Genomic DNA, 10373 nt, shown 5'->3' with positions numbered 1-10373 from the left:
TTGATGGGGTGTCATTAAAATGTATGTTGACATAAAATAAAAACATGGCATTTAATTTCAAAAAGGTTGCTGACCCCTGTCCTAAAGCCTAATAATGAATACCTCATCACACAAAGTAATTTACCACTAGTGACACCATCGTGCAACAAAGTACAAAAGCATGATTTACAGTACACTTTGTTGTATGATGGTGCTGTTAGCTTTTATCTCTGCAATTTTTGGATCTTGTAGATCAGCTATTTTGGGACGCAACTCATTGTGAGCTTGTAGATCAGCTATTTTCAATGCGTTGTGAGCTTGTAGATAGGCCGTTTTCAGCATGTGACACTGCCGTACAGCAGAGCATTAATTAGGCAGCTTCGGCAGAAGAGAGAATAATGTCTGACTTGTTTGTGTTGATGATATTCTAGGCCTTGGTGCTGGAGGTTATGGTGTCCAGGGCCAGGGGGCTTATGGTAAGAAATGCAAGGATGAAACGAAGCCTATGGGTGACCAGCAATTGAGGAAGAACTATGTGTTCCTCTACAATTGATTGTCGCAGGTTCACATAACAAGGATGTATGCATGGAAGGAGAAATAAATACTGTATATACATGGAAGGAGAAATACTTTCTCTTAAATTCCATGCATAAGGGGCAAAATAAACCTCCTATTTTGCCAACTGACATATACTGTAATAATGCCTCAGTTTTCATTTGAGTTACTTCACTGCACCGTCACTATAACTCCCAAGCCATGGTTACCATGGCTTGAACAACATTAAAGACTGCACCTGTGCTAGTGCTTTGTTTGTGTGTGTGTGTGTGTGTGTGTGTGTGTGTGTGTGTGCGTGTGCCGCGGTGTGCGTGTGCGTGTGCGTGTGCGCATGTGCTTGTGAATGAGAGGAGACGAGAAAAGACACCGCTGTTCTAGCCCATTCGTTGAATTTAGATTTCCCCAGATGTATCAGTAGCATCTCTGATCATCTGGCTATGAGAGACTACCATTCATATTGACAAGGACATCTCAAGACTGTTACATGAACATCTCAAGACTGTTACAATCCAAATTTTTGTTTAATTCTGAGAAATTGTCAATTTCTTTATTTGGGATTTTGGAATTTTGCTGTGCCTCTTCCTCTCTGCTCTCAATAGATTTGTGTTGTTTTTTTTTATTTAAGAAACTATGTCACCGCTCCTAAAATGATTACAATTATTTATTTCCACTAATACCCCTTATGTGGCATATTGTCATACATCATGTAGAGCTGTTTTCCAAAGCATCTGGTTTTGAAAAGCAAAGCCTTAAGGCCAGTCACACCAATGCAACTCCTTGCAACTGCCATTTGGGATAATGGTTGTGAGTAGTTACAAGGAGTTACAGTTACAAGGAGTTACAGTTGCAAGTAGTTGCAAGGAATTGCATTGTTGTGGAGACGGTGGACTGGCCTTTACTAGAAGTTACTTGCTCAATTATGCATATTTAATTTTGGAACTAATACGTGAATACATGAAATACATGAAGATATACTTGTTAAATCTTCATGGTGACCCCATTTGTCTTTGATAAACTCACCTAATTGCCTCAACTGATCCCTTTCATCTCTTGTCACTGTTTATCCATCTCCATGTAACCTTTAATCCTCCTTCATGCAGTATCCTTTGTATGTCTGTAGGGGGCGGTGGCTCTGGCCCTGCTGGTGCCCTTGCCAATGGGGGCCAGGGAATGTTCCCCAGAGGAATGGGGGCTGATGAGAAGTCAGCCGGGTACAACGGGGGGTCCTATGGGGGTACCAGGGCCTTGAGCCTTGGGGCTGACTCTGGCATGGGTAAATACTACACACCCGGCTTAGAACAAGACTTAGAAGAAACCCTACAGATTCCCCGGGGTCATCAATTGAAAGGAATAGATATTTGCTTGTGATTTGGCTTTCTACTGAGAGAGCTTATATTTGCTCTGCTGTTATAACCTCACAACAAAAATAATAATTGCTTTAGCAATGCAAAATCAACAACATTTTATCATCTGGGGATCCCCCGCAAAATGATTAGTATGTGTGCCTGTGATCAATATGAAAATGTTTTAGAACTCCTGGGCTTAGAGTGTAAACTATGTTGATAAATTGGAAGCAAGGGAGAGAAGAGAGAGCGCATTGTTGAGAGAATGCAGTGAAAATGGAGATGTACCATTGATCTTTTGAGATTGGCACATTTCCTGGGGCAAGCTGCCCAGATCACACATGTCACACGGGTCTTCTTATTTTCTCACTCTCAAAAAGCCCCTGCAATGTAGTGCATTTTAAACTACATTGCAGTGCACATCATGGGGTGATCACTGCTTGCCTCCTGTGAATTGTTTTATTTTAATTTTTGTTTATTTTCTGTTTATTTCGTTGCTGAGTGAGGTCAGCAGACAAATTGAAGTGAGTGAGATGAAAAACCCTGGGTGAACTGGGCCAATCTCAACAGGAAACGTTGATAGACGCTGAAACTATAAAAAATGGAGATGTGAAGTGAGAATTGTGATACATCTCATGTGTCTCATCTCATGCAACATATCCAGTGTTCCTGTGCTGGTGTCAGCAACACTTGGTGGTCGAATAGAGTCAGTTGGTGGTAAATAGGGTGAGCAGCAAAGACATGATTCTCACGCTATTAGTCAAATATCTTAGTCAGCCGTCCATTGACATAGTTTTACCATCTATGAGCGATACTGAGAACCGCAACTATGGAATAAAATAAGAGACCACTGCAAAATTATCATATTCTTTGGTTTCCTAATGTGTTTTAGTAAAACTTGTAAAATTGCCATTTTCATTCATTTAATTTGTCCCAAATTCCAAATATATATATTTTTTACACAATACTACCATTTTAACTTTCAGAAATTTTAGTACTGTGTTTTCTTCTGTTGTGAGGTGTACAGAGACCCTTTGGGGTGACGATGCACCATAAACAAATAAAATGTAATTTCATGTCATCAATATTTGGTATAATAACTTTCTACGGTAGTATTCATAGCACTGTTTATGCCATCTGCTGATCCCATTGCACGAGGATATGGTATCACCAATACCTCATTAAGTATTATGAGTGTACTGTTCTTTTTTTTGTTGTTGGAATTAAACTGGAACAGAATGGCCTTTTTGGATCCCTTTAATCCTGTGTGTGGGGGGAATTGAGTTTCAGCTTCACCAAGCTCATCAGATCAGGTTATGATAAGCACTCAGGGGGCAGGCTGGGTTTAGTAGTTAGGGGTTAAGTGTCTTGCTCAGGGACATTTCAACACATATACTGGGGCCGGGAGAGAAACCAGTGACCTGTGGTCTTTCTACCCACTAAGCAAAACATGTAAAGATGCAGGTTTGAGAAGGAATTGGAGTGGTCTCTTTCAGGGTTTCAGGGTTTTACCAGAGACATAGAGGTAAAAAGGTGAGCAGATTATGGATATCATTAAACGTATCTGTTTATTACTGCAGGGGCAGGAGTTGGTCCTTATGGTGGTGCTCCAGTCATTCCAACTGGTCTGGAAGGTAAGAACCCTGGCTGTAGCCCTGTCCTGCGTGTGCATGCAACATGACATCTTTGTAATCGTATCAACTGTATTAAATTGAGTTCTTTGCTTCTCAATCCCTGTTTTGCCTATACGCTAGGTGAGGTTGGCTATGGTGCTCAACAACTTGCCCTGGAGGCAGAGGCTGCCAAATCTGCCAGCAAATATGGTGAGAATGATGAGCCTTTATCTGTATATGAAGTTCACTGGGCTGCTCATGCTGGTCGTGTATAAGTGATGATGTTTGTATAATTATGACTTCAACATTGTTGTTCTTGCTGAAGTCCATGTATGTTTGTGTATTTTTGTCGTATTAGGAGCAGGCTATGGAGCTCAACAAGCAGGTAAGCATTCACTCAATGCATGTACAAAATACTATACACTGTACCTACCACTTGAAACACACACACACACACACACACACACACACACACACACACACACACACACACACACACACACACACACACACACACACACACACACACGGCAGTTGCGAAAATTGATTGTTACTGTGAATACGACCACAGCACCCAATTCAGAGAAACGATAGGCTCAAGCTTGTGGAAAAAATACCCCCCACACACCCTCTAACCGTGAGCCCACTTTCTTCCATATTCATCTGTAGACCACATCCTGGCTGGGCTTTTTCTTTAAAACACACAGTTACTGATTTCCTGCACATCAAGCATCAGACTCACCTCATTGCATTGCACAAACATAGTTATGGCATGAGGAGTTTAAAGTGTTTGTGATACGTCTTTGGACTTCTTTGATGATATGTCTTATATTGTTGTTATGTGTCTACCAAGCCTATGCTGCACAGCAAGGTGCAGGACAAGATGCCTATGGTGGTAAGCAATACGCATGTTTATTAAGGCGGATTTAGAGTCAATTCAATTCAATTTGAATTCAAAGGAGCTTTAAGACAAGAGTGTTAAGACAAGAGTCTGACAACACTGTTAACCACAACAACAAAAAAGGCCTGACACGTTTTGCATTTCACAGCCTTTAGAGCACATACTGTACTTCCAGTTCACTCCTTCTGTTGGCTGTCCTATTACAAAACATTTACACGTCACACATATGACCTTTACTTTACAGTGCGTTGAGTATTGCTGTACTTAGCGTATTGGCAAACAATTACATTTAGACAATATACTGTAAAATAGGTATTTGTATGCTCTCTAAGACGGTGGGGTTGCCTCTGGGTAGCCAAATGAACTGGAGGCTTGTGGTACTGGTGGGAAGCCTAAATGCAAAAATGATACATGTACAAGTTCCGTCTGACACTATAGGTTTTGTTTGCCTCTCCATGTGGCTGCTCTCATGTAAGTGATGTTTGTCTAATTATGACTTCAACATTGTTGTTCTTACTGAAGTCCATGTATGTTTGTGTATTTTTGTCGTATTAGGAGCAGGCTATGGAGCTCAACAAGCAGGTAAGCATTCACTCAATGCATGTACAAAATACTATACACTGTACCTACCACTTGAAACACACACACACACACACACACACACACACACACACACACACACACACACACACACACACACACACACACACACACACACACAGCAGTTGCGAAAATTGATTGTTACTGTGAATACGACCACAGCACCCAATTCAGAGAAACGATGAGCTCAAGCTTGTGGAAAAAATACCCCCCACACACCCTCTAACCGTGAGCCCACTTTCTTCCATATTCATCTGTAGACCACATCCTGGCTGGGCTTTTTGAGCGGTGGTCACAACGCTCCTATACGTGGCCGTGTGTGTGGGTCTGTCTGTCTGTCTGTTTGTCTGTTTGTCTGTCTGTATGTCTGTCTGTCTCCGGGTATGTAGCCTGGCCCTGCAGTAACCTTTTCTGACCACACATGTTAAGGGAGGGGCGCTGTTGTTCAGGATAGGCCAGGCATAGGCCAGGCACAAACACACACAGGGGGCACACACACACACACACACACACACACACACACACACACACACACACACACACACACACACACACACACACACACACACACCACCGCTCAGTTCACACGAGTGTGATTTTCTTTAAAACACACAGTTACTGATTTCCTGCACATCAAGCATCAGACTCACCTCATTGCATTGCACAAACATAGTTATGGCATGAGGAGTTTAAAGTGTTTCTGATACGTCTTTGGACTTCTTTGATGATATGTCTTATATTGTTGTTATGTGTCTACCAAGCCTATGCTGCACAGCAAGGTGCAGGACAAGATGCCTATGGTGGTAAGCAATAAGCATGTTTATTAAGGCGGATTTAGAGTCAATTCAATTCAATTTGAATTCAAAGGAGCTTTAAGACAAGAGTGTTAAGACAAGAGTCTGACAACACTGTTAACCACAACAACAAAAAAGGCCTGACACGTTTTGCATTTCACAGCCTTTAGAGCACATACTGTACTTCCAGTTCACTCCTTCTGTTGGCTGTCCTATTACAAAACATTTACACGTCACACATATGACCTTTACTTTACAGTGCGTTGAGTATTGCTGTACTTAGCGTATTGGCAAACAATTACATTTAGACAATATACTGTAAAATAGGTATTTGTATGCTCTCTAAGACGGTGGGGTTGCCTCTGGGTAGCCAAATGAACTGGAGGCTTGTGGTACTGCGGGAAGCCTAAATGCAAAAATGATACATGTACAAGTTCCGTCTGACACTATAGGTTTTGTTTGCCTCTCCATGTGGCTGCTCTCATGTAAGTGATGTTTGTCTAATTATGACTTCAACATTGTTGTTCTTACTGAAGTCCATGTATGTTTGTCTTTTTTGTCGTATTAGGAGCCGGCTATGGAGCTCAGCAAGCAGGTAATCTTTCATTCACTCAATGCATGTACAAAATACTATTAGCCTACTTCCAGACCATAGACCCCGCCACTCGAGCTGAGTCTGAGATCAGGCTAAAATACTATACCTACCACCTTTACCACCTTTCGACAAAGTTGGCATATTTTCAGCTGTTGGTCATTTTTAGGGTGGCATATAAGCAAACCTTCTCAGCTTACTTGTTCACTACTGCTGCCCATTTACAATGTGGGTTGATTCTTTCACAGGAGGGCAAGGTGGAAAATATGGTGCGCTGAATGGTGTCCTCGGAACTGGATACAAAGGTGAGGAGGAGGGGTGGTGTATTGTGCAATGATATATGACTCATCCCATGATACTGTGTTGCACAGCACTACCATTAAAATCTGTTGTTTGTTTTACTCATTTTACTCATTACTCACCCTGCCCCTTCTATCTCCTTCTTTACCCAGGCTAATTGAAACGACATGGACACACCCAAGTGAATCGATTTTATTTTTCATGATGTGTTTATTGTGGTGTTTTTTGTTTTTGTTTTTTAGCCTCTTGTTTGTTTCATTCCATTCCAGTTTTGTTCTGTCGTGTGCTGTCTTGTTTTGTTCCATGTCCACGGTTTTGTGTTGTTCTCTTTGTTTGGTATCTTCTTCTACTTTGGACCCCCTGTCTGTTACTGGAGTGTTTTGTTGTCATATCCATGCTAAAGGCAAGAAAGCACCAATAAGCTACCTGCAAGTCTCCTTATTCTGTCTGTTGGTGACGTTTAGATAAATGTTAAATGTATTAACCTTCGGAAGCAAATAAATTATCTGCCAAATAATGTTGAATGAATGTTTATTCCTGGGACAAAAGATTTTACCTCATATTTACTGTGGCCAAGTGCTCTGTGTCTGCACTTTGTTCTCATGGCGTGACTGTGAACACATTCTAAAAGCCTCTTCCGTACACAGGAAGTTCTGTCACTTCCTTTCGGGGTAACAACACACTCTGTGATATCAACTAAACAATCCTGTCGATAAATGCTTTTTATAAATCAACTGATTTACAATGCAAAAGAAAACCGTTGATGAAGATTAGATGCACAAATGTAATCTTTGGGGGAAATGAAAATATACTGGCAATAATACACACCCAATCTATCTGATGGAAGCAACATCAATTATAGAGATGCCATTTTTTATTAAAACATTTTTAGAGCATTAGCAACAATGTAAATCTGCACACCAGAAACTGTGTAATGGATGCAAAATGAGAAAAATATAAATACATCAATGTACACCCCATCTAACACCATCATGCAAACGATTTGGCTTTTGGTACAAGACCTTAAGAACATGTGAAGAGTGAAATGACAAACATTATACACTCCAGAGTGGAGGAGTGCTGACAGGTGCACAGAATTGGCACTTAGAAAGTCAATCAGGCTGCGTCTATGTATAATAATGAATCGTCATGAACAGGAATGTGAAACAAGTACTTATCCAGTGCTACTTATAAGTGCAAACTGAGTAAAAGGCATGAACACTTGTCCAAAAATTACTGGGGGAAATAATCACTTAATTAGAGTGCAAAGGAACCTTTTGACACATACTGTATGTACCATATGTACAAAATATATGGTCACGTATATGCATTTCTGTCAAAAACATCAATCAACCGATCAAAATTGAGTCTCATTGGTTGCAAAGTTTGCAGAGTAAAGATCCAGCAAGCATCTCTTTGTTTCAGGAAAATATCTCTTGCAGCCACATAGATATTTATCTAAAACTTAAAATATGTATGCACAGAGTGAGCATACAGCAGTTGTTGTGGGTGTGAATACAATTAAATTCCACCACACTGTTCGCTCATGGCAATAAGACTTTGATTGCCCTTTGGGCGACAGTCATCCACAAACACTCCCATTTTCATCAGGACGGCCTTTGGAACAGGGTGAGCATGCCGTGACACATACACTTTCTGCAGATCCTGACTCATTGGAGAGGCTTTATAATCGCTACATGTGGGACCGCCCAAACTCGGAGCACAAGTAATTTCCCACTTGTAGTACAGACGGCCATGCTGGAGAACACAAAGGTCCTCATGCACTCCAGCTGTAAGGGGTTTTTCACACTCTCCCAACAGGTCATCATCCCAACGGTTGTCCTCGTCCCATACCTCAAATCTCACTTTGCTCCCCACTGACAAATCCTGGGGGCCCAAGTCAATGACCATGGCCCAATGGGGGTTGTTGTTGTTGTTGATGACTGGGGAACGTTTAACCATTTGACCATTGAAAGAAACCTTTACATAACCATCTGTGGCAGAGGTGGTGTCTCCCCACAGGTCAGCACCACGCTGCACAGTAATGACCACCCGTGCCAATCCCGGTTTGGATGGACAGCAGTTCTGGCCTACGGAAGGTATATTGTTGCAGTTACAAACACAGGAATCTCTGCCGTTTTTGATGCCGTCCTGACATGGCTGACTGCAGTTCTTCCACAGGGCCTTCTCCAGGATGTAATGGCTAATGGCAGAGCGCAGGTTCTTCCGAATTGGGGTGTCGGTAGGCAGCAACTCGTGAAGGGAATCCAGCGAGTAGCTGACTATGTCTGGATTCAGTGGCAGTGTGTTAAGCCATTCTTTGTAGGCAGCTGGGTCTTTATCAGCAGAGAAGAGGAGCTCTGGCTCTGTGGTATGGCCACCCTTTATTTCCGTGAACCTGTCATAAAGAGAGAGAGAGAGAGAGAGAGAGAGCAGAATATCTTTTGACAGAGGGTAACCCATTTTGGCAACTGAGAGACACCACTGGCCTTAACGGCAGCATTCTGCAAGAACTTGATCAAAGTGTGTGAAGGAAATGGAAATGCTTAAACTACAGAAAATAGCCTACTTCTTACCTGTCATTGAAGAGGCTGGAAAAGCTAGACTTGCTCTCTGTCTTGTCCTTATCTTCCTTGCAGTGATGAGCTTCAGTCTTCATTTCGCTCACACCCATGCTAGCAGATGCCTCCACATCAAGGCACATCTGCACATCTTCCACACTGAGGCCTTTTAAACTGGCCTGGCACTGTTTGATGCTGGTCACAGACTGCACACTTCCTCCCAGCTTCACCTGACAGCACACAGAATAATGAAACATTATTTAAATCTCCTGCCATACATTATTTAAATCTCCTGCCATTGTGGATGTGTGGATTAAATGGTTTTCTTTGCAACTTATTAACTCTTATCTGGTTCACCTTTGTGATGTAATGGGTGCCAAAGTTGTCAATCAGCTTATAATAGCGTTGTTTATTTTCCTGGCTATAGGTTGTGGGTAGTTTTTTCAACGCTGCACGGAATTCCCTGTGCAGCTTGGGTACACCCGACGACACGCGATAGCTGTTTTTAGAGAGGAGCAAAACATAAAGAAAGAATTAACAATGCATGTAATGCTAATTATGTTTTCTTCTTAACATCTCAGGGAAATGTCATAGTTGTTTACCTGTAGAACTCACAAGACATGCTGTGGCTTGTGAAAGTAAACTTGTCACTCTTGGTTTTCTCCATGGAGTATTCAGCCAGTGAAGACTGAGTTCCTGATGTCATCAGTGAGCCTTTTTTATCACCCACCTCAACATCTAGATTGACTTTCCAGTTGTTATTCACTGAATTGCTGTTGGAACTGACTAGAGATTCGCTGGACTTATAGAGTTTACTGGACACTTTCATACTGCACTTCTGGTTTGGCCGCCAATCTACCACTGACAAGGGAAGCTTCTGTTTTTTCCCCTCCAGAAAAGGGTTGGTACACAGGGTGCAAGTCTTGTCTTTCTGTTTCCAACGGCTCATGTCAATGACAAAGGCTCCTGTGCGTTTCATTTTGGAGATGTCAAAGCCTTCCCCCGCCAAATTAGTACCAGGGGCAAATTCTGCCTCTTTACACTCATTTGCTGTCCCTGCCGTACATGCCTGATAACTGCACTGTGGGAAGGAGATCATGAAACCAACCCAGAAGCGAATGTTTAACAGAAACAT

General features: G+C 42.0%; 1 protein-coding gene across 1 annotated transcript; it reads right to left on the bottom strand.

The window, feature by feature from the left end:
* Positions 1-8198: 8198 nt before the first annotated feature.
* On the bottom strand, positions 8199-10373 carry LOC308282882 (perforin-1-like; the record flags this gene model as incomplete). The annotated part of the gene is made up of 4 exons (XM_080723269.1): positions 8199-9075; positions 9254-9468; positions 9596-9737; positions 9841-10373. The coding sequence occupies 4 exons, from the start codon at positions 10371-10373 to the stop codon at positions 8199-8201; spliced, it is 1767 nt and encodes a 588-aa protein (XP_080579395.1).

Source organism: Nannobrachium achirus (genome assembly GCF_963921795.1).
Source record: "Nannobrachium achirus genome assembly, chromosome: 4".
Taxonomy (NCBI): domain Eukaryota; kingdom Metazoa; phylum Chordata; class Actinopteri; order Myctophiformes; family Myctophidae; genus Nannobrachium; species Nannobrachium achirus.
The sequence above is the reverse complement of the archived record's forward strand: the minus strand, read 5'-3'. Positions and strand labels throughout refer to the sequence as shown.